Here is a 23,826-nt window from a genome sequence, read left to right as displayed (position 1 = left end):
CAATGCACTTGGGTAATTCAGAGTAACGTCTCCGTGTGTGTTTGTCTGCCTCTGCCTCAAGAGAAAGGATGTGCTCCTTTAGAACCTAATTCAGCGTGCTTAATTTACAGTGTCTCCATGCCAACCCTACTAGGTCAACCAATGAAAGGACTCGAAGAGTGAATAAGGGCCCCAAAGTGCACACTCATCCCATTTATGAACACATGGACAGGATGATTTCTGTAACATTACGCATCTTACAATGCTTGGATGTATATTTAAGCAATAAATCCGGCGGGGGTGTGGCACGACGCAACGCATCCTGCCCTTATACAGCCTTTAGCCGTGGTATATTGGCAGTATACCAAACACCCGAGGTGCCTTATTGCTACTATAATATGGTTACCAATGCAATAAGAGCAGTAAAAATACATGTTTTGTCATACCCGTGGAATAAGGTCTGATATTCCACAGCTTTCAGCCAATCAGCATTCAGGGCTCAAACCACCTAGTTTATCATTTCAAATGGTGTCAGCTCAAATTCACTCATGAATTGCATAACTGTACCTGCACATTTTAAATAACCACATCAAAATATGTAAAACAAAAAGGATATCCAGTTTGTGCAGTGAAGAAAAAGTCTTGTCTGATGGGTGTTGTCTCTGTCTGGGTACATTCTGCAGACTACACCCCCCCTCAAAAAACAATCATTAAAAACAGCAGCCAATCATTCCCTAATTCCTTATGTATTATCTGTATGTGGTTAAGCAGAGAAATTGGCTAATTAGTGTGCACCAGATGGATACTCTTGGCCATGTTGGAGTGTGCAAATTAGGTCACCCGTTCGCATGAGTAGAACGGCATAGTTAGCTAGTGTAAAAGCAATGTAACACCCGTGACCGTGGCATTTGCTATGTCACCATAATAACTAACCGGCTACACTGTATAATCTACATTATACAACAAAACATTAATATTTACCCGGTTACAATATATTTAGGATTGAAGTATAAAATATACCGGAATAGAAATAGTAACATGAAACAAATTAGTAAACATATGATTTATTCTTACATTTGTATAAAAAAAACATGCAGGATTAAAAATAACATCTGAATTACCACTGTTCATATAAAAATACCAAATGTATATATATTTTAAATGCATAAAAGTGATCGTTTCCTTGGTACACATATGGAAAATACTTGAAGTGTGCCCATACTGTGTAGTCACACAGGCAGAGCATGAGGGTTCCTGCTTGACATGTCAACTGGTCACAAGGAACTAGTCAGTCCCCTTCATAACACTGAAAAATTCCCTATGAGCTAATCAACCGTCACCTCAACACCCTTTGGTCTCGTGTGCACTCTCCCAGTCACCTCATTGACCATGCAACTACTTGCTACCTATGAGCTCACCGTGAGGGAGACATTTCAGTATCATTGGATCTTAAAAAGAATAATACATTTTTGATCACTAATTCAAAATACATCAGCTAAGATAACTGGGTCAAATAAGCAAAATCACATTTTTCTTTTCCATTTTGACTTCAATATAAATCATTCCAGAACACTGGAGATTGCTTTGCTCTTTGGTGGAACACAAATGGCTGATTTGTATGTTCAACATGCACATACTACTGACACATATTTATACATTTGTCAACAACAAAAAAAGAAGAGCAGATACAATTAAACCAATATAAATACATGTTCCATTATTTGTGACCCCCCCCCCCCCCCCCCCCCAAAAAAGTCATTTTAAAAGCAATAACTATTATAGCGCTACACAGGTCTCGACTGTGTAAAAACTAAAAACAGGCCAACGCTAAGGACATCAATGACATCCAACATCACATGGTGCTTTACAATAGGAGCAATGCAAGGCCTTCTAAAGCTTTCCCGAAATTAATGAGCCCATTCATTGGGTAGGGAGCTGCACCCTGCCCACTGATAGCCTGATATTACACAACCTGTCATAAGATGGACTTACATAAAAGGCACAACATACAATGTTCGATTAAGACATTTATTTTGAACTAGTATTTTAAGTGCCCTGGAATGTTTTTGCCAACTTATTTAGCTGTGTGGCACATACTAAATGTATATACACATGCACACAGATCGTCAACGCCTTCCACACCCTGAAAGTATTCCTTTTACATGATTTACATACAAATAAGTATGTCTTTGGTACATAGTGATGAGAGAGGTACTTTTCAAACCCTTCAAGTCTCCGGCGTTTTAAGATTTCCCCTGTTGACCCCACGTTCCTGAGCAACAGTAAGGTACAAAAGACGCATATCAGTTATGTGCATCACCTTGGGTTTTCCAATGGAGGGTGCTATTGTCCTCTCAGTCTGTGCAGATGCTAGACAGTCCCCTGGAAGGTTTGGCACATGAGGGGGGGGGAAAAAAGAGACTGTCCAGCTGGAAGGAAAACAGATGGAGAGCTTTGGTTGACCAATCAACAGCCGGCTCAACTTGGATGATGGAAAGGACCAGACAGTAACCTCTAGTACACTGTTAGCCTATCCGACTGCATAAAACACCCTAGACAGCGACTCAGTGTCATTAACGGTCTCAAAATATCATGAGGGTAAACCATGTGATTGTGCCAAAAGGCTTCTCACACATAAAACAATAAGTATTCGAATCTTCCTAGATTGTCCTTTCCAAATGAACAAGCAACACTGGACACCTAATCCTCCAGAGGAAGTAATTCACTGCCAAACTGAAGTATCAGATTACCATCACATCAGTCCCGGAGGAGGAGGAGGAGAGGTGGGCTCACTGAAGTGAGACTGAAATGAAAGTGGCTGTAAAGGTAAAAACCAGGAGGGTATTGTGCTCGGGTCACAGATTCTCAATCCTGACCAGTCACATTGCTTTGTCTTTGAGGCAGCGATGGAAGTGGAGGAGAGGATATTTCCTGTTGATTTGTCAGACCATGAAATGCATGTATCCTTCAGCCCCGGTGACGATGACGTCCATCCAGATACGCATGGCCTCAGGGGAGGGAGACACCATGTAGTACACCCTGTCATGGGTCTTCACGCTGAACGTCAGCGATGGGTTCGGGCTCTGTGAGGGTGCAAGAGAGGGAGAAAAAAAAAAACAAGGTCAAGTCTAGTTTAAGAAAAATGGTGCTTCTTACCTTGAATACAAGGATACTAGATACTTTAAATGTGTAAATAATGTGTACCTTACCTTGTGTGCATTCTTTAAATGATCATAGTAAACCTCTTCTATGGCTTGGAAGTAGATGACCCCTTTCATCTTGGCCTCGTGTTTGTCTGGAACAAAGCACATAGCGTTGGAATGACTGTTGATGGGCGGTGAAACAAAAGCATGACATTAAATCAAAGCACTTCCTAGATTTCCAGAGCAGAGCAGCACAGCCTGACGACGATACCGGCGCTGCTTTTCCTTCAGCGCTCTGATTGATCCACCAATCACAGCCGCAACAGACAGACAGAGAAGAGGGAGAAAGAGAGAGAATAGAAGTTCTAAATCACCTGCGTAGTAGACCAGGGTCCTGCGGTTCCGGTCGAAGACAAACCAGCGTTTCTTCCAGGTCTTGATCTTGCCACCCATCTTGACCAGGAACCCTCTGCAGGTTTTATCGGTGATGGCCAGGTGGTAGCAGTTGTCTGGGTTGTGTCCAGCTGCCTCGATGTGACCATGGAGGTCAAAGTCATCCTTCCTCTGAGGGAGGTAGCGTGTCATCGGCCGGGCCTGGGGACAAGGGTCACAGGTGTCTAGTCTGTGTTGAGCCAACGGTTAAAAGCTGCAATCAAGTTGAAGATCTGCTAGACATTTTTATTTCAAGTTGTCTTGAATCGTGTCTATTTAAGGCCAGGCACCACAACCTAACAGGGTAATATTCCCCCCCCCCCCCCCCCCACCCCCCCCTTATTCATATCACAATGATCTCTTACCAGTTGAATGTAGACAAAACCAATAACTACACAAACAAAACGTGGGGTTCAACAAGGGATCCCCATAAGAGGGGGTTCTTGCAGGAACCTAACTGCCCAACTGAAACGTTTAGATTTGAATTTGAAAGGACAGCAGGTGGAGACACTTAACTGAACAATGTAAAGATCTCTTCAATTTAAGGTAAGATTTGTCCCTTGTATGATCTCAATTGATATTGTTTTATGATGATACCAGCTGTCTTTTCATATTTGTGCAAATCTTTCTAAAACAGAAAATGGACGCAATTCAATGGATATATCAATCAACAAAGAGGTTGGAGTAGGCTATAAGAATATGTTGAAGGCTAGCTGTAAGCTGTATTGGGTGCAGATGACTGAACTTTTCTCTGTCTGCAGGTATATAACAGGTATGTAAATTGGTATTGGTATGTATTGCAGATCACATGTACCATCCTCCCTCCATTCTTCCCTCCATTATCCTATAGGCCTTATGGACAAGGTATGTGTATGAAAAACATGATCAAAAACTGTTTTTGTTCATTCACATTCACCACAAAAACCATGGTATGAATACTGTTGTGTGCATGTTTTGTTAATCATCTGTATAATTACTATGTTTGGGATTCACAGACTTCACCCTCCCTACACCTCTGATGAATATAACAGGAAACCTGTTCGATTGCCATACAAAATCATTCTGGCTGTGGATACGGAGAACACGCCAGAGGATATACCCATTGGACTTGGGCTTCTGCTTGGAGTTTACCTCAGTGATTTTTTTGTTCTGCTTTGCCACTAAAATCATAATAAAACACATTACTAAAATAGTGTGTTATTGTTATGCATATTATTAATAATAAAAGGGGAGGAGGTGGTTAAACATTTTTACCCCAAAAGGTTCAAAAAGGTTCTTGGAGGATCCATTAAAAGTGGTTCTTCAAATAACACTTTTGAAAGGGCTATGCAAAGTACTTCTAGGGGTTCCCCCACAGTTTGAAGAACCCCATAAGGATACTCCAGGAACTTTATTTTTAAAGTACTTAACTGGTCTGTAACCTGATTTAAGAGGTGCATCTATGTGAGAAAGAGCTTCTCTTTTTAAGAGCAGGGACATTTCTGGGGACAGGCTGGTTACCCTATATTACTACTTTTCTGAAATATAAAAATATGCAACAGATTATTTATATGCACACATATTTATACATACACATACACACATACATTAAATATGCGCATATTTGCATATAGCGCAAATCTGTTATTCTGAACACAGGATAAAGTCAGCCTACATTTTTTCATTTTCATTTTGTTAAGACACTCCAGCACCGGACATGTCCAGAGCAGATTGTGGATAAATACTTTTTTCATTCTTTCTATCTGTAAAATACATTTTTGCCGCATCTTCCCAAAGAAAATGTTATCTAGAATAACGTTTTAAAAAAATTATATATCGACATTTCCCTTTTTACAAGTCTAGAGAATATATCTAAGGATAACTACACCAAATGTGGGGAATGCAGATGCGTCTGAAGCTGAGAGAAATGTGTCTGTCTGTGGGAAGGGTCTTGACTTTTCGGGAAATGGCAGTTAAAGTACTATGAATTTTGCCTGCCAATCGCCTATTTAGACCCAACCACGATCTCTTCAAAGTAAGGTGACTTATAGTCCTGTCTGTAACATTCTCTATGAAATGGCCTTTTAAATTATGTATGATTTAATGTAGTGAGCTTCGAAATGATGGATTTATGTTCAGTTGAGTATGGTTCAAATTCAAGGATTTTCGTGTTTTATGTTACGAATTTCGCAATTTGTGTGATATGCTACGAATCCAATTCATGCAATATGCTACAAATTTGTTGTGCTTAAGATCCCGGAATGCATCTTTAAGGGACCAAAATACAACAAAAAGTCTAAATTGATTGAAAAATGGCATTGCAGCCTGTGGTGCCTCGTCTTAAATTACCATGCATCTGAAGTTATTGATATTCTTGGCCCATCTGATTCTATATCTCCCACCTGTGCCCTCTGTTTCTCGCGTAGCTTCACCTCCCTCTCGATCATCTTCTGCCTCCTGCTGGTCTCCTCCTGGAGTCTCTTCTCCAGGTCCTCCCTCCTCCGCCGCTCCTCCTCCAGGGCCTGCCTGCGCACCTCCATCTCACGCTCCTACACACGCCACACAACGATAGTTACACACACACACACACACACACACACACAGGGTTGCTTATGAAGGCTTCATTACCCTGTGCTCAAGGAGACGATTCTTATCAGCCTGGGCCTCTCGTAACAAACGTTCCATCTCTTCAATCTTTGCTACGTTGGATGTGCTGGCACTGTGGGGAAAAAAAAAAGAGAACCAGAAACGCACATAAAGGAAGAGGACACACTCTTACCAGGAAAGCACTGTCCATCCTGGAACTGTTTAAGTGTGAGTGAAATTTCAGACTAGGGCCTTTACGATAAAGTTAATGCTGCACCTCTGCATCAGTCATAAAATCCCATTACGTACAAAGTATAGACACTACATTCTCTCTCGTTTTTCTGTCCTGTAAATAATGTATGGACTGACCAAGACCACATTCACACACTAAACCAGTGGTAACTCTCAGAGCTGTTGTGTAGTGTACAGGATTAGTAACATGCAGAGAGCACACTTCTTCTGCTTGTTAAACTGGCTGTGAGACAGCTGGACAACGTCTGGGTGAAGCCACGTTGTTCAGCCTCCTCACCGATAAAAACGTATAACATACAGATAGTCCCGTACAATCACGATACACCCAAACAACATCTGCAGCGATAGATATAAACATAGATTTACCAGTGTAACAAGATATCCTGAAGAGTTAGAATGAGCCGCATAGTTTCGCTTGGAAGAGCGTGACATCAAATGGAAAATCCCAAACACTCTGCAGAACCATGTGTCTGTTGTCAAGCGGAACCAATGAGCATAATCAACTTTTGTTGAACTGTTGAACTGATTTCATCTAACTCATTCCCTGCCGACAAGAACTGCCATTAAACAATAACACACAAGTCGCAAACACAATTTTTCGCCCAAAAAGGATGCAACACTGTACTTTTGGTTTGAACAAACATGGCCTCCTCTCTACAACAGACAACCTGAAAAAGCCCTTTACTCACATTAGATTCAGCATCCTGGCACTATCCCAGTAACACAGTACTGATGTTTTCCCACAATGCGCTAACAGGTGGTTGGGCCAATTCACTGAGAGCACAGATGTGTTTGTGACCTGACACTCCTGCACCAGCCTCAGCCACACCCCTCCCTCCCCCACAGAATTAGGAAATATCTATACATATGGAATTATGCCGAGTCACATCTCTCGAATTCATAAAATGTCTCTTACGGCCATGTCACCCAGCTCTCGTCTAGAACAAAACAACAAAAAAAAATGCTATTTTCAACTAATGTCACATTGATGGTCCTGCTTGAACCACGGTCCTATGTGAACAGTTCGCTCTCTCTCTCACCTGGAGATGTTGTCTGGGGAGCAGGCAGAGATGCTGGTCTCCATGCTGTCAGAGCTGTCCACGCTGAGCGTGTCGAAGGCATGGCCGTTGTCTGCGTAGTGGAAGGAGTCCAGGAAGACGTTGGACTCGGAGACGGTCCTGCTACACAGGTCAACCAGTCTCTGTCGGTCCTCACTCGCGTACAGGTGGCTGTGGCCTGCTGAGAGACAGACGGACACACACAGACAGACACACACTTTCTAAAGCCTTTTATCAGATTAGATGGAAGATGTAAAAAGGTTTGTTGCTGGTTAACTGTCACAACTTGATTGCAGTTGGTCCAAGGGCATTGCTGGTACACAAATAGTATATTCCCTCATAACACTGAAATGGGCGTGGTATTTCAACCCTCTCAGAACTGTTTCCAAAGTCTCTTGTTCCTTCCTGCTGGAAACATCAGAGCAGAGGATCCTGAATATGTCATTACTGCTCAGACCGATTCAGATAGAAACTGGAGGAAAGGATGTGGCCATCCGTGTTAACTAACAGACTGACCTGTAATGTGGACCAGGTCACGCAAGAAAGGGAAAGATACAAATGTCTAACCCTGCAGCATGTAGCTAGCACGCGGAGAGAAACAGGCAGTAGAGGTTTGGGTTAGGGAGCGAGGCGGGGAATCCAAGGATGATGAGAGAAAAGGGCAGAGAGAGACAGAGAGATGGCTTTGCGAGATGAAAACAAGTTTCCTTTCCTTCAACTAACAGTTTCCTTCTAGACAGTACTTCATTAGAGGCATCATTTACTTACTAAGAAAACCTCAAATTAAGTTTAAACTTTGGAGTAGACACAGATATCGTGTTCACAAAACAATGTTTTGTCTCACCCTTGAGCAGGCGTTGAGATTCCAGATCTCGGGGAGAGACAGAGAGGCCCCGGGGGATGGCACTACCACAGCTGGAGGTCTGGGACAGGGGCACGTGGGACTGCAGAGTAGACAGACAGACAACAGAGAGAGAGAGAGAGAGCGAGAGATCATGACCTGGTAAGTGTCTCTCTAACCCAAAGCTCCAGTAATCAGATGAGGGGACTCTGGCATTCAATGTCATTATCAATATTTCAATGACGTGCAATTGGGAGGTTGGTCCCCCATGCTCACCTTAGAGGACAGGCTGCGGCCCAGTGTGGAGCTGCTGTAGTGACTGAGGGGCTGCTGGCTCCTCTTACGGAGATTGTCACTGAGGTGGGAGTTCTCCTTACTGCCCCGCCTCCTCTCCTCCAGAGAGCGGAAGTGCTGAAGAGACCAGAACAGAAACATATGGAAATGATAAACGCTTTACATTCATTGAAAGTGGTGGTTTTATAAGGCAACTTCCTCTGTTGTTAGGAAATCCAGTCATGCACTGGAGGGCTCCTAGTACAGACACAGCTGCCCTCTGCTGGTCAGACATAAGGTATGCACTTGAGTAGTGAATGAATTGTACAATATACCTCTTTCATGGCAACAGGGTTGTTAGGGAAGGCCTGCCCTCCAGTCACTTCAGCATACTTCCTCTCCAGCGAGGCCAGGTTCTCCCTCTCCTAGAGACACACAGACTGTCAGTTAAACAGCTGCAGTCAGTCCGATACAAAAAAACAGTAACCAAAAACCTTCTTACCCTCTGAAGCATGAGGAGCAGGTTGTTCTTCTCTTTCAGAAAGCTGTCCTTCTCTCGCTGAGACTGCTGGGTAATCTGTGTGGACTGCTTCTTCAGGGTCAGGAGTCTCTCCTTACGTGTGACAGTACTTCGCTGGTAATCTGCTACCTCTCTGAGTAAATTATGGTTCCGACCCTCCTTCTCCTCGTCCTGACGACTCTCTCTCTCCAGCTGCTGGAACTCCAGGTCTTCAAACCACTTCCTCTCAGCCTCCAGTACCTCCACATCCTAACAGACAGCGCGCACACACACACACACACACACACACACACAAACCATATAAGATAGAGAATGCACAGGCTTTAAGTGGGTCAGTGTGTGGAGGATTTAAACACAGACATACAAATACACTGCTCAAAAAAATAAAGGGAACACTTAAACACCACAATGTAACTCCAAGTCAATCACACGTCTGTGAAATCAAACTGTCCACTTAGGAAGCAACACTGATTGACAATAAGTTTCACATGCTGTTGTGCAAATGGAATAGACAACAGGTGGAAATTATAGGCAATTAGCAAGACACCCCCAATAAAGGAGTGGTTCTGCAGGTGGTGACCAGACCACTTCTCAGTTCCTATGCTTACTGGCTGATGTTTTGGTCACTTTTGAATGCTGGCGGTGCTTTCACTCTAGTGGTAGCATGAGAAGGAGTCTACAACCCACACAAGTGGCTAAGGTAGTGCAGCTCATCCAGGATGGTACATCAATGCGAGCTGTGGCAAGAAGGTTTGCTGTGTCTGTCAGCGTAGTGTCCAGAGCATGGAGGCGTTACCAGGAGACAGGCCAGTAAAGGCCAGTACATCAGGAGACGTGTAGGAGGGCAACAACCCAGCAGCAGGACCGCTACCTCCGCCTTTGTGCAAGGAGGAGCAGGAGGAGCACTGCCAGAGCCCTGCAAAATGGCCTCCAGCAGGCCACAAATGTGCACGTGTCTGCTCAAACGGTCAGAAACAGACTCCATGAGGGTGGTATACGGGCCCAATGTCCACAGGTGGGGGTTGTGCTTACAGCCCAACACCGTGCAGGACATTAGGCATTTGCCAGAGAACACCAAGATTGGCAAATTCGCCACTGGCGCCCTGTGCTCTTCACAGATGAAAGCAGGTTCACACTGAGCACGTGGCAGTCTGGAGACGCCGTGGAGAACGTTCTGCTGCCTGCAGCATCCTCCAGCATGACCGGTTTGGCGGTGGGTCAGTCATGGTGTGGGGTGGCATTTCTGTGGGGGGGGCGCACAGCCCTCCATGTGCTCGCCTGAGGTAGCCTGACTGCCATTAGGTACCGAGATGAGATCCTCAGACCCCTTGTGAGACCATATGCTGGTGCGGTTGGCACTGGGTTCCTCCTAATGCAAGACAATGCTAGACCTCATGTGGCTGGAGTGTGACAGCAGTTCCTGCAAGAGGAAGGCATTGATGCTATGAACTGGCCCGCCCGTTCCCCAGACCTGAATCCAATTGAGCACATCTGGGACATCATGTCTCGCTCCATCCACCAACACCACCACAGTCCAGGAGTTGGCGGATGCTTTAGTCCAGGTCTGGGAGGAGATCCCTCAGGAGACCATCCGCCACCTCATCAGGAGCATGCCCAGGCATTGTAGGGAGGTCATACAGGCACATGGAGGCCACACACACTACTGAGCCTCATTTTCACTTGTTTTAAGGACATTACATCAAAGTTGGATCAGCCTGTAGTGTGGTTTTCCACTTTAATTTTGAGTGTGACTCCAAATCCAGACCTCCATGGGTTGATAAATTTGATTTCCATTGATAATTTGTGTGATTTTGTTGTCAGCACATTCAACTATGTAAAGAAAAAAGTATTTAATAAGAATATTTCATTCAGTCAGATCTAGGATGTGTTATTTTAGTGTTTCCTTTATTTTTTTGAGCAGTGTACATTTCCATTTTACAGACAACTAGACCACAGTAATGAACTCCATGTATCCTGCAGTGCCAGTTAAATGCATTAGCTGGATAACAACATACATCTACTCTGAGCACATCATTCAAGTCACTGCACTTTCCTTACTTGGCTATCTCGGTCTGAATCATTGGGGAGAGACCAAGTGAAAGCAAGAACTAGAAAAGGAGCTGTCCGAATGAGACAGGGTGGGATACGAGGACATCGGGAAAAGGGAGCGGATGGCCAAAGAGGAGGATTCTAGGTGCGCCACAGAAATAGAACGCAAAAGCAAACACATGGAAGAGGAGGGTGAATTACGAGGAGGAGGAGCGAGGGAAGCAGAAAGCAACATGTTAAAAGGGAGAAAGGCAGTCATAATAATCGAGGAGGACGAGGGAAGCAGAAAGCAACGTGTTAAAAGGGAGAAAGGCAGTCATAATAACCGAGGAGGACGAGAGACCAGGTAGGAGTTTGATACTGTGTCTTACTGACCCTGGAGAGCTGCTGCTGAAGCTGCTCCTTGAGCGCCTCGGGACAGTTGTCCAGCTGGGTCTTCTGCTCAGAGACAAGCTCCGACAGCCTCTCTACTTTTACCCTCTCAGCATCGAGCAGGGCTTTCTCCTGCATAGTCATGGACACACACACACACACACACAAATGCATAGGCACATACGCACAGACACAAAGGCACGCACACATGCATACACACACACACACACACACACACACACTAAAACATATGCGCAAGTGCGCACGCATACATGCACACGACAACAGAGAGAGGAAAGAGAGTGTTAGTGAAGGGAGAAAGGAAACAAAGTGGAGGGATGGAGGGAAAAAAAAAGAGGAAAGACTGCTCTACTGTATTCAGACTTGTGGGTTGGACTGCTCTACTGTATTCAGACCTGTGGTCAGGACTGCTCTACTGTATTCAGACCTGTGGACTGTAGATTCAGCCTAGTCAGATTCTTACCACTGACATCCCGACTCCCACATACTCTGTCTCTCTGTCCGTCTCTCCCCCTCACGTTCCCTGTGTCTGAGAGCAATGGCTTCCAACTCAGGGCTGGACAACATCTGCTGCACTTACCTGGGACTTCTCTGCAAGGGCAGTCTTGTCAGTGCTGCCAATCTTCTCATTGAGTTGGTCCAGTACCTCCTTCTCCCTCTGTAGCAGGGCCATCTCAGAGACCTGCTCTCCCTCCAGCAGAGCCCGCTCCACCTCCATCTGCACACACCACACACACAGGTAACATTATCCCACTGACCGATGCAGCTTTAAATTACAATGATCCATAACTCTAGATAATTCGCTCCCAAAAGCCAGATACCAGCGCTAACCCCCACTAGTATCATTACCCGGCCACAACTGTAAACATTCATTTCCTAACTCCACAAAGAATTCCAACTCATAAACACACACACATATCAACATTAACTCCCACTGACACAAACATCAAACACCCAGCATGCGTGCAGCTCCGTTCACAATCCCATGGCGTGCGCTGCATACCTCTCTGATGGACTCCTCCATCTGGTTGTCCAGGTCTTTGATCTTCTGCTCCACCTCCTCTACGTTGTTCAGCACCTGGATCCTCTCCTCCTCAATACGGCTCACTTCCTGTTTCAGATGCACATCCTCCGCAGCCTGCTGCTGGTGATATTACGGAACCAGCATTAGTCCACAAACTACTGCATCTACTCACAATGTGTTACCGTCAACACTGTGATGATGTCATGTCTAAATTATTATAAAGGCCCACGCCAGGATCATGCCTCTTGTTTAAAGATATCCACTGTTGTACACAGGGGTATGGGGGAAAGAAATGTGTTTTTATGTTTTCTTCACATCCTGTAATTCCTTCTCATTTATTGCCATAGTACGTCGGTGAGATGGAGCTGCTGCAGAATGCTGTGAGTGATGGTGGGGTGGATTAATGCTCCTGCCTCGGGTTTCCTCTACATTACAGACAAGTCCTTCAGCAGAATAGGGACTGGGTCACTCATACTCTGCTACATCAGAAGGACTCTACTGTACAAGCCTTAGTCATCTCCTCTACCAGTCAGAGAGGCCTGCTGCCACCAGACAGAATCAAACACCCGCTCCTTCTCATCAGCCCCAGGTCTAATCCACACACATTCAGCCACATGCTGTTTCTGACCCATCACAGCCTCTACAATATCTGATTCCTACTCCACATAGGAGTGCTGGTCTATAGCGGTCTGAACCTCATGTGGCAGGCAGACCGCAGTCCTACGATTTATGGGCTGTTTCAGAGACGGTATTTGACTAACTGCTCCACTGTTCCACTGCCAGGGTTTAGGAATGCGAGTCGGAAGAAGAGTGGATTGGGAGGTTCAATAACTTGTGTCTTTAATGGGTCTCTGCCTCAGCCGTAACAAATGTTAATCGGAAATGTATTCTCTACATGCAATGAAATATAATGCTAATCTGGTAGTCAGGGAATAAAGTAGGCCCTCAAAATATTTTTTTCCCCCAAATAAAAAAATAGATAGTATGATTTTCTATTGAAATGGTATAAATATTAATATCAGCTACAAAGCAGGTACTGGGTATTGTAAGTACTGTAATATGAAGAAAACATCTGGACAAATACTTTTCTCACACCATATGCGCGCGCACACACATACACAGTTATTCCACTGGGGTTAAAGTCATTTCCTGCTCCCCCTCCTTTCAGATAGGGCTGTAACTGACTTAGGGCTGTAACTGAACTATTCCCCAGAGAACTCCATTAAAACCAAACACAGCATTAAGTCGTTACTGCTCTAGAGTGGAAAAATGCCACGGTTTTACAGCGATAATATAACTCTAATAGTTGCACTGGGACTCAAACTGGGACTGGGGTTAGGTGCAGAGTCCGAATAAGCTCCTGGTGAAAGACGGAGGAAACACTGGAGGTGTACTTTGTGTTTAAATACAGGCCTACGGGGAAAGTATAGAATATTTCAGGAGGACTCCTTATAATCTTCAGCAACACTGCTGCATACCTCAACCCCCGCAGGGCTACATAGTTTCCACTACCTTGTGTGCTCACATACCCTCTAATGCTGGGGTGTCAAACATACAGCCTGCAGGCCGGTTTGGCCCACGATCCGGTCTAATCCGGCCCACAGGTGGTTTGAGTTCAAAAATATATATGATAATTTAAAAAAATATACATACAGTGGGGCAAAAAAGTATTTAGACAGCCACCAAATTGTGCAAGTTCTCCCACTTAAAAAGATGATAGGCCTGTAATTTTCATCATAGCTATACTTCAACTATGACAGACAAAATGAGAAAAAAAATCCAGAAAATCACATTGTAGGATTTTTAATTAATTTATTTCCAAATTATGGTTGAAAATAAGAATTTTGTCAATAACAAAAGTTTCTCAATACTTTGTTATATACCCTTTGTTGGCAATGACAGTGGTCAAACGTTTTCTGTAATTCTTCACAAGGTTCACACACTGTTGCCGGTATGTTGGCCCATTCCTCCATGCAGATCTCCTCTAGAGCAGTGATGTTTTGGGGCTGTTGCTGGGCAACACGGACTTTCAACTCCCTCCAAAGATTTTCTATGGGGTTGAGATCTGGAGACTGGCTAGACTGGCTAGGCCACTCCAGGACCTTGAAATGCGTCTTACGAAGCCACTCCTTCGTTGTCCGGGTGGTGGCTTTTATACTGATAACAAGTTCAAACAGGTGCCATTAATACAGGTAACGAGTGGAGGACAGAGGAGCCTCTTAAAGAAGAAGTTACAGGTCTGTGAGAACCAGAATTCTTGCTTGTTTGTATATTACCAAATACTTATTTTCCACCATAATTTGCAAATAAATTCATTAAAAATCCCAGTGATTTTCTGGATTTTTTTTCTCATTTTGTCTGTCATAATTGAAGTATGATGAAAATTACAGGCCTCATCTTTTTAAGTGGGAGAACTTGCACAGTTGGTGGCTGACTAAATACTTTTTTGCCCCACTGTGTGTGTGTGTGTGTGTCAAATTCCTGCCCTGCTAGAGTTGTCCCGTTCAACGGTAAAAGCTGTTATTGTGAAGTGTAAATGTCTAGGAGCAACAACGGCTCAGCCGCAAAGTGGTATGCCACAAATCCTCCACAGAGCGGGACTGCCGAGTGCTGAAGCGCGTAGCAACACTCACTACCGAGATCTAAACTGCCTCTGGAAGCAGCGTCAGCACAATAACTGTTCGTCAGGAGCTTCATTAAATGGGTTTCCATGGCTGAGCAGCCGCACACAAGCAGCATGGTGTAAAGCTTGCCGCCATTGGACTCTGGAGCAGTGGTAACGCGTTCTCTGGAGTGATGAATCACGCTTCACCAACTGGTAGTCCGACAGATGGATCTGAGTTTGGCGGATGCCAGGAGAAGCTATCTGCCCTAATGCATAATGCCGACTAATGTTTGGTGGAGGAGGAATAATGGTCCGGGGCTGTTTTTCATGGTTCGGGCTAGGCCCCTTAGTTCAAGTGAAGGGAAATCTTAATGCTATAGCATACAATGACAATCTAGATGATTCTGTGCTTCCAACATTCTGGGCTCCCGATTGGCACAGTCGTCTAAGGCACTGCATCTCTGTGCTAGAGGCGTCACTACAGACCCTGGTTTGATTCCAGGCTGTATCACAACCCGTTGTTATTGGGTGTCCCATAGGGCGGTGCACAATTGGCCCAGTGTCGTTAAAGTTTGCCCGGGGCAGGCAGTCATTGTAAATAAGAATTTGTTCTTTACTGACTTGCCTAGTGAAATAAAGGTTCAATAAATACAAATCTAACTTTGTTGCAACAGTTTGCCTGTCAATGCCCCCGTGCACAAACAAAGTCCATACATAAATGGTTTGTCGAGATCGGTGTGGAAGTACTTGACTGGCCTGCACAGAGCCTTGACCTCAATCCCATCGAACACCTTTGGGATAAATTGGAACGCCAACTACGAACCAGGGCTAATCGCCCAACATCAGAGCCCGACCTCACTAATGCTATTAGGGCTGAATGGAAGCAAGGCCCCTAGCAATGTTCCAACATCTTCCCAGAAGAGTGGAGGCTGTTATAGCAGCAAAGGGGGACCAACTCCATATTAATGCCCATGATTTTGCAATGAGATGTTCGACGAGCAGGAGTCCACATACTTTCGTGATGTAGTGTACTTTAAAATAACAAAAAACGTATGTGTGTATTTACATTCACTCTGTCATAGGTGAACACACGCAGCTATGTCAGGAAATACTGTGTCATGCAGATGCTTTGAAATCACTCCCATACCCAGAATTCCTTGTCCCCCCCCCCCCCCCCCCCCCCCACACACACACACATACTTTTTCTATACACTTTTCACTGTGTGAGTATGTGTGCCCCACATGTTTATATTGAAGTGCTTGTTTGAGTGTTGAAAGGGTTAGAAAGGAAAGATCTCCGGTCTCAGGACAATGTAAGACATGTCCACCAGGCCTTACCTTGGCTCTATGGTGAGGGGAGGGTGAGGGGGCACTGCTGCGCAGGCTGAGAGCAGGTGACTGGGCCCTGGCATCCCTGTGCCCGCTGTGATGGCGCTCGCGGACCTGCCGCTCCTCTGCCAACTGGTATCCCTCGGCTCTGGTGCCAAAGCAGTTCTCCGGGGCAGTGCCGCTGACGCTGCCAGGGGAGTCGGAGAACACCGACTCATCATCAGACACCTGCAACTTCTCCAGCTCCTTGTTGATCTTCTGCAGGTCTGAGACGGCCAAGCCTCTCTGGTCCCGCTCCACACGGCCCAGCTCAGTACACAGGCTCAGGATGGTCTCCAGCCGTTGGCGCTCCTACACACAGACCAGTGGCCAACACAGTCACGTGTACAGCCAATATACCACTCAGATTGTGATACTGGGATCCAATTATTTCGTAGATGGGTGGTTTCGTCTATTTACAGTCTTTCGTCAACACAATGTGATCACCCATAAGCACGATCAAACAACCTATAAAAACAGCGCATAAAAACACAATAAAACCAGAGAAACCACATTTTTAAAGGGATTCTGACGTGCAAAATTGTATCCAGTGATTTTCCGAGGAAAGCAACGTTCAAAGGAGTTTTAACCAGTCTGACCAACTGGTTTTATGGCGTACCAGTCTGAATGGCTTCCATCTCTTTACAGCAGGAGTGAGTGTGTGTTCAGTCAATTAAACAGAGAGCTTGTGAAACATGGTGAGAACTAGTCAGAAAATCCAATTAGTCTTCTCAAGTGACAGAACCTGAAATCAAAGCTCCATAAACACTTTCATGTTTTCATAACAGTCCCTAGTGAAGAGACTGGGGACCAGATGAACTGGCAGAATGAAACCAGGTGTCTCAGCCACACAATCAGAACCTTCTAGATTAAACTCTAGAGTGAATAATAAAAGCAGGATATTATCATGGCAGAATAATAATGAATAGGAGTAAAATAATTGATTCTCTCACCAGTCTCTGCACCTCCTGTTCTCTGAGCCTCTCGTCTCTCTGGTGCATGTGGTAGTCTCTCAGCTCCTCCTTCCCATTCAGAGAGCTGATGCTGCCCCTCCTCGATCCCGGCCCCAGTCCTCCCTTCCCAAAGGACAGCCTCCTCTCCCCCAGGCCCAGGTCCAGGCAGGGTGAGGAGCCCTGCAGGCCCTCTCCCTCCAGCTCACAGCCCAGAGAGGCCAGGCTGGCCCGGCGGGGAGTACCCGGTACACTGGCTGTGGCTGGCACAGTCACGTCTGGCGGCCGCTCCAGAGAAAACAGGTTGCGCCTCGACTTAGAGGAGAAGGACACAGAAACCTTCTCCCCTCGGTGGGAGCCCATGGATCGGCGTGGTGGCAGGGACAGAGCCGGGGAGTCAGCCGACCGGTGGAGGCGGGGTAGAGAGCGACTGTGGGTAGAGCCCAGGCCATTGAGTGACCCTGTAGAGTACTTCCTCTGACGTGGTGCAGGGTCCATACCATTGTCCATGTTCCGGCCCTGGGCGTATAGCCTGCGGCCAAGACGAGGGCTGGAGGGCATGCTGGCCGCCCCGCTGTGGCCCCGAGGTGGACGGGGGGCAGGCTCCCCATAGGAAGAGGAACCATTCCACATGGACAGCAGAGAACTGGCTACTGGGGGGCGGCGACCATCAGAGGAGTTAGAGAGAAGCAGGCTGTCCTGTGATTGGTGGCGTGAGCGTGTGTATGGCGGGTTGGGGCTGAGAGGACGCTCGCCCTGGCGAGGAGAGGGGGGCATGCTGCTGCTGGTCATGTAGGGGAGGCCCCTGGAGGAGAGGGGGCGCATCGCGCTCCCATGGGCTGTGGGAGACACAGGGCTGGGAGGAGGCAGGCTAAGGTAGGTGCGGGTAGATTCTGCGCTGGCCCTGAGGCTAGCCTCCAGAGCACTCTTCCTGCGCTGCAGAGTCTCCATCAAGTCCTGCAGCTCCGCCTTCGAACGGGAGCCTCTCATCACGGTGCCACCCACTGAGCCGCCATTGCTGTGCTCAGTCTTCACACAGTCTGCGGAAACATCAGACGAATAGAACTCTCGTTAATGTGGATATATGATCCGGTCTTGGAGCACCCTTATAATCACCCTACTTCAAGCCTAACACCTGAGCTGAGCGAGATTGAGGCAATCGGACTGAGTGGGATCTAATAGCCAAACAGTGATCAGCCCCTGTAATGTGCTGACTAAGGAGGGAAAAACCAGCGAAGAACTCCCCTCAGACAGTTCTGGGCCCAACACAAACAGAGTCTGTGGTTAAAGAAAACTTCTTCTAAAAATGGAAAAATGTTGGCAGAGAAAGATGTGCCAGAATGCCTTTGTACTTTCTAGCACTGAGGGACAGCCTGGACCCTGAGCACCTCTGTCGGCACACCCCTTCCTCCTACAGAACCCGGGCCCTGCATGCTCTAAGGTCAACTGGGCTGGCTGGCCTCAGACTTTGTTTATCTGTGCTTACATGCTGCCATTTGTTTTTCTCAGCGGATAAACTCACACTGCATAGCGGAGGATGTGGTGGTCGTCCATTTATTTATACCTTACATGGGCAGTTTGACCAAAGTACTTTGGCTGTGTACATAATCATTGAGCTGAAGAGTATAACTACAGTGTCAAAGAGACGGACAGAAAGACAGAGAACAAGCACATTCTGGACTGAGAACCACTTCCATAAACACACATCAATCACACGGACACATCTGGAGGTTCCTCATGCAAGGGGACAAAGGGGATAAACAGGGGAGAATTGCAGTAGGTATGGGGGAAGTAGAGAAATGGGGGTAAGAGGCTAGCATAAGGAAAGGAAAGGAGAAATGGTTGTGTGTTGTCTTTGAGAGAGAGAGAGACCTACCTGAGCCGTAGACCATTGTGGTGACAGGACTCTTTTGGGGCAGCATGCTCTTCATTTGACTGGCCTCCTCTGGGTGGAAGAAGTAGGATTCACCTAGACAGAGTGTACCCTGGGAAAACAACAAACACAGAACTGGACTCTCTCACAAATACACACAGATTCAGGAGAGTACTTTGTAGAATATATTGAACACCGCCATGCACACACACACACAGTAATGACTACATGGTTATGTAAAAATGGACTCCTTCTCAGAGCTTCCCATTAAAATAATTGTCAAACTCAAATCAACTCCTCTACCCGTGAACACACACACACACACACACGAGAATGCTTCTTGGAGCAGAGCTTTACTGAGTTTCCGCCGATTACATCGATATCCAAATAAAACACATTGTTTAATGCAGAGAGCAGTATAAGATACTGTCACGACACCTCAGACCAGTCCGTATATAGAGCACACTACAAAATACCCTCTGTTCTCCAACACAGTCTGGAGCTGAGCAGCTAAATGAGAAAACCTTACAGAGTAGGACAGTAGTCTGGCTGACGCCTAATTCAAAGTCCTCCTGACTTCAGAGTCTGGAAAAGCTGTTTTGATAATGTTAGCACGATGCGTTGATAAAGGGTGCTGTGCTTTTTTTACTGGTTGGTTCTTCCCTGTGTCCTTCTCACTCAAACACCCACTTGGACAGCCACACAGAGCCCACCCCCCGAGCGCTGCCACCCCCCTCCCTTCCAATACAACTGCTGGATTTTCTTATCCAAATAACGTGAGGTCTCAACCCCCCGGGAAAATAAAACATCTGAGAAAACCAATCAAACTCAGCCAGAAATAAACTGTGTGAATACTGCATTTACAACAGCCTCAGACCAGTGTGCCAGATCTCCCTCTCTGATCACGTGAGTCGAGACAGCCTTGCTAGGAAAACAGATCCCAGGGAAAGAATTCAGGCTCCAGTATTAATGATATCTGAGATGGAAACAAAGTTCACCTCACTTTTGTGGGCAAACAATGGATGGCTGAGAAGGCTGCTCTTTGTCCCTGAATCAATATGCTGTTGACCCCTTTATCTAATGTCATTGAACTGAGCGGTCTGGTACACACTTTGATGATTTCAGCTATATTTACTCTCTGAGACTTCGGCTCTGACAGAGATGTACAACCCCTCTCCCCCAAACACACACAGTTGTACACACGCACGAGTCTTTGGGTCTGATAAGCCAAGGTTTCCTGCTCCGCCAGGCTGATGGTTGGCTAGCTGGAGGACGTTCTTCAGTAAGTTGTGGATCCTTTTATACAATCAGCTACAACCCACAATCCATCATCATGAGTTTGCCCTGATCTGGCCACCTAAAACATATTTCCCTCATACAAGGAGTAGGGGGCTTTTAAACCAACACCAGACAACAGGGCAGCAAGGCAGACCAGAGCAAAAACAGACAGGAGAGGATTTCAGACAGGAGAGGATTTCTTTCTTCAGGGAATCTCATTTCACGTAGGATGCCTCCTGTGGGTTCTACTCAATGTTTGTGTGTGTGTGCGTGTGTTATACGACTAGCCTTACACTGGAACTAGGGCTACTCTGTGTAATAATATAGTGGGCTGTATATTACCAGTACTCATACTTGAGTAAAAATATAGATACCTTCATAGAAAGTTACTCAAGTAAAAGTAAAATACTACTTGAGTAAAAGTATTCGGTTCTAAATACACTTAAGTATCAAAAGTAAAAGTATACAATTTCAAATTCCTTCTTTTAAGCAAAGCAGACGGCATAATTTTCTTGTTTTAAAATATAAGGATAGCCATGGGCACACCAACACTCAGACATCATTTACAAAAGATGCACGTGTGTTTAGTGAGTCCACCAGATTAGAGGCAGAAGGGATGACAATGTACAATGTGTTGTCTTGATAAGTGTGTGAATTGGTCCATTTTCCTGTCCCACTAAGCATTCAAAATGTAACGAGTACTTTTGGTGTCAAGTAAAATGTATGGAGTAAAAAGTACATTATTTTCTTTTGGAATGTAGTGAAGTAAAAATAAAAGTTGTCAAAAATAGAAATAGTAAAGTAAAGTACAGATATCCCAAAAACGACTTAAGTAGTACTTGAAAGTTTTTTTTACACCACTGTATATTACTACCTGATAAGACCTTAACACGTTTTTCTAAAAAAACAACAACATTTGTGTAACAACTTAGTCCTCTATTAAAATATGTATACTACAGAGGATGGTGTTGTGGTACTGTACCTCATATGACCAAACACCCAAGGCTTAGGGAATCACCCTCTCACAGTTTCTTAACCCCTTCTGAGAATAGCACACCTTTTTGTCTAGTTGATTAGCCACATAATGACATGGTTACTCCGCAGCAGAGGTGTCAAAATTAGCGGTCCAATGCGCAGCCAGCTCGACTTCTCTTTAAACTCTGCATGCATCTCCCAATCATATCAGAAAACAGTAAACACAAGTGATCAAATGATAGGCATATTCTTCTAATTAAGTAGGCCTATTAGCATACAATAAATAAAAAAAATCCGAAAGAGTAGGCTATCAAACCACTTCGGGGAAACGGTGCCACCACATGAAAAGTACTTAAAGCGCACTCTGATTTTCCGAGCAATTCAGCTGGAAAACATCCATACATTTATTCTAAAAAATAAAACAAGAATATAGCCTATTTTGCGGGCAACTCTTTCACAGAAACAAGTAACCCAACGGAACCATGCCTATATTTGAACAATGAAACAAACCGGAGTTCGAGAAAGATGAACCGAACGACTGGTAAAAAAATGAAGAAAATAATGGTTATTATCCTGAAAGATTAGATAGAACGCGGCGCTGGGTGAAACAGATGCGCGTCTACTCTGCCTCTTGCAGCAACCGATAGGTTTCTCCAAACTTTTGATAACTTCTGAGATTTCTTTGTTCAGAAGACGACAACTGACCTTTGTGTGCTGTCTCATTCAAACTGTTGAGCGCCGGTGATGGACAACACTCCTCTACCTCGGATTAGCATGACAATGGGACAGAGACGATGCCTGCTGCTACCTTGACTGATTCCTCTGACGCTCCTCCCCATTCTCAGTCGAAGCCCCAAACCCGCGGACTGCGCAAATCTGGTTGGTTGATTTGGGTGGTCGCAGACGCGCTAAATGGGGGAGAGGGAAATAGGGAGACGGTGAAGAGGGAAATAGGGGGCCGGGTGACGGGGGTTCTGTAACCGCAACCCATGCTGATAAAACACGTCCCAATAGCAATGTCTAAAACATCACTACATTGCGCAGATCTCTAATCAGTGCATGCGTTAATTTCATTCCACTGTATGTTCCCCCTAGGACATTCAAAACTATAGGAACAAGAGCCACAACCTGTTATAAACAACTTCCAAACCGACTGCTTGAAAACAGTAAACTGAAACTACAAACACTAACAACTATTACTTACAACATTATAATATAGGCCTAACTATTTTTTTCTTTTTTCCCCCAATTGTTTACACACTAAAACTGGCCCATGAGGCACAATGACCCACACCTGTATCTCATTTAGCAGAACCAGACACCAAATCTGCAATACTACTGGCACATGTCTTGCTTTACAATCAGATTGCAATTCTATAACAAACATTTGGCAAAACGCAACACACAATTCTCTACCTTTGGCACAATCTTCACAACTAAAATCTCTTGTGCAAATGAAAAGCAACACTGTTCAAGGAGCTAAACTCAATGTATCACTTTCACTCTTCACATGTGCAAACACTAATTGCGTAAATGTTCACTTTGCAATCAGACCTTTGGTATGGATAAAATGGCCACTCCTGTGTTTGGAAAACAATGGAAGCAAACTTTGCACAGATAGGTAGAGGAAGAGGTAGAGGAAGAACAAGAACAAGGACAGTGATCTCTGATGAAATTCGGGCAACTGTGGTGGACCATGTGGTCAACCATGGTTTGTCCTTGAGAGAGGCTGAGCAGAGAGTGCAGCCCAATCTGAACCATGGTTTGACCTTGAGAGAGGCTGAGCAGAGAGTGCAGCCCAATCTGAGCCATGGTTTGACCTTGAGAGAGGCTGGGCAGAGAGTGCAGCCCAATCTGAACCATGGTTTGACCTTGAGAGAGGCTGAGCAAAGAGTGCAGCCCAATCTGAGCCATGGTTTGACCTTGAGAGAGGCTGAGCAGAGAGTACAGCCCAATCAATCTGAGCTGCTTCACCGTAGCATCCATCATCCGGAAGTACCAAAATGAGAATAGGTATGTAAATCAGACATTGGATCTCTCTAGTACGTGTACTACTTGACAGCTGTACAACATAAAGCACAGTAAAGACTGTAGATCCCAATGCATACTGTAAGGAGAAACAAAGTCAATGTTTCATGTATTACTGTGTTTGAAATTGGTAGCTATTCTACTTTGTAACATGTTTATGTTGTATGACTGTAGTGTTTACTGTACTGTATGCTATTTTGTTTTTGTAGAACTGAAAGAC

General features: G+C 45.2%; 1 protein-coding gene across 9 annotated transcripts; it reads right to left on the bottom strand.

The window, feature by feature from the left end:
• Positions 1 to 1,031: 1,031 nt before the first annotated feature.
• On the bottom strand, positions 1,032 to 22,440 carry phldb2a (pleckstrin homology-like domain, family B, member 2a). Of its 9 annotated transcripts, none has more exons than XM_036990472.1 (17): positions 22,284 to 22,440; positions 19,329 to 19,437; positions 17,456 to 18,492; positions 16,473 to 16,814; positions 12,509 to 12,649; positions 12,086 to 12,223; positions 11,488 to 11,616; positions 9,046 to 9,312; positions 8,879 to 8,968; positions 8,547 to 8,681; positions 8,274 to 8,373; positions 7,412 to 7,610; positions 6,162 to 6,252; positions 5,966 to 6,082; positions 3,497 to 3,716; positions 3,189 to 3,274; positions 1,032 to 3,062 (listed from the first exon to the last, which is right to left on the bottom strand). In XM_036990472.1, exons 1-17 carry the CDS (start codon positions 22,299 to 22,301, stop codon positions 2,922 to 2,924), a joined length of 3,360 nt encoding a protein of 1,119 aa, XP_036846367.1. In that variant the 5' UTR covers positions 22,302 to 22,440; the 3' UTR covers positions 1,032 to 2,921. The 9 variants fall into 9 exon arrangements, with proteins under 9 accessions (XP_036846367.1, XP_021474386.2, XP_036846366.1 ...); XM_021618711.2 differs by having other exon boundaries at positions 5,936 to 6,082; positions 22,284 to 22,439; XM_036990471.1 differs by having other exon boundaries at positions 5,936 to 6,082; positions 7,412 to 7,607; positions 22,284 to 22,439.
• Positions 22,441 to 23,826: the final 1,386 nt, after the last annotated feature.

Source organism: Oncorhynchus mykiss, chromosome 10 (assembly GCF_013265735.2).
Source record: "Oncorhynchus mykiss isolate Arlee chromosome 10, USDA_OmykA_1.1, whole genome shotgun sequence".
Classification (NCBI taxonomy): domain Eukaryota; kingdom Metazoa; phylum Chordata; class Actinopteri; order Salmoniformes; family Salmonidae; genus Oncorhynchus; species Oncorhynchus mykiss.
The sequence above is the reverse complement of the archived record's forward strand: the minus strand, read 5'-3'. Positions and strand labels throughout refer to the sequence as shown.

What these genes read in the sequence shown, in the direction of transcription:
- phldb2a (XM_021618711.2), bottom strand. An exon ending in AACAGGAGGTGCAGAGACTG is followed by an intron (nt 16,815 to 17,455) that starts GTGAGAGAATCA and finishes GTCTGTGTGTAG; the next exon opens with GAGCGCCAACGGCTGGAGAC. An exon ending in TGCTCCTCATGCTTCAGAGG is followed by an intron (nt 8,969 to 9,045) that starts GTAAGAAGGTTT and finishes GTGTGTCTCTAG; the next exon opens with GAGAGGGAGAACCTGGCCTC.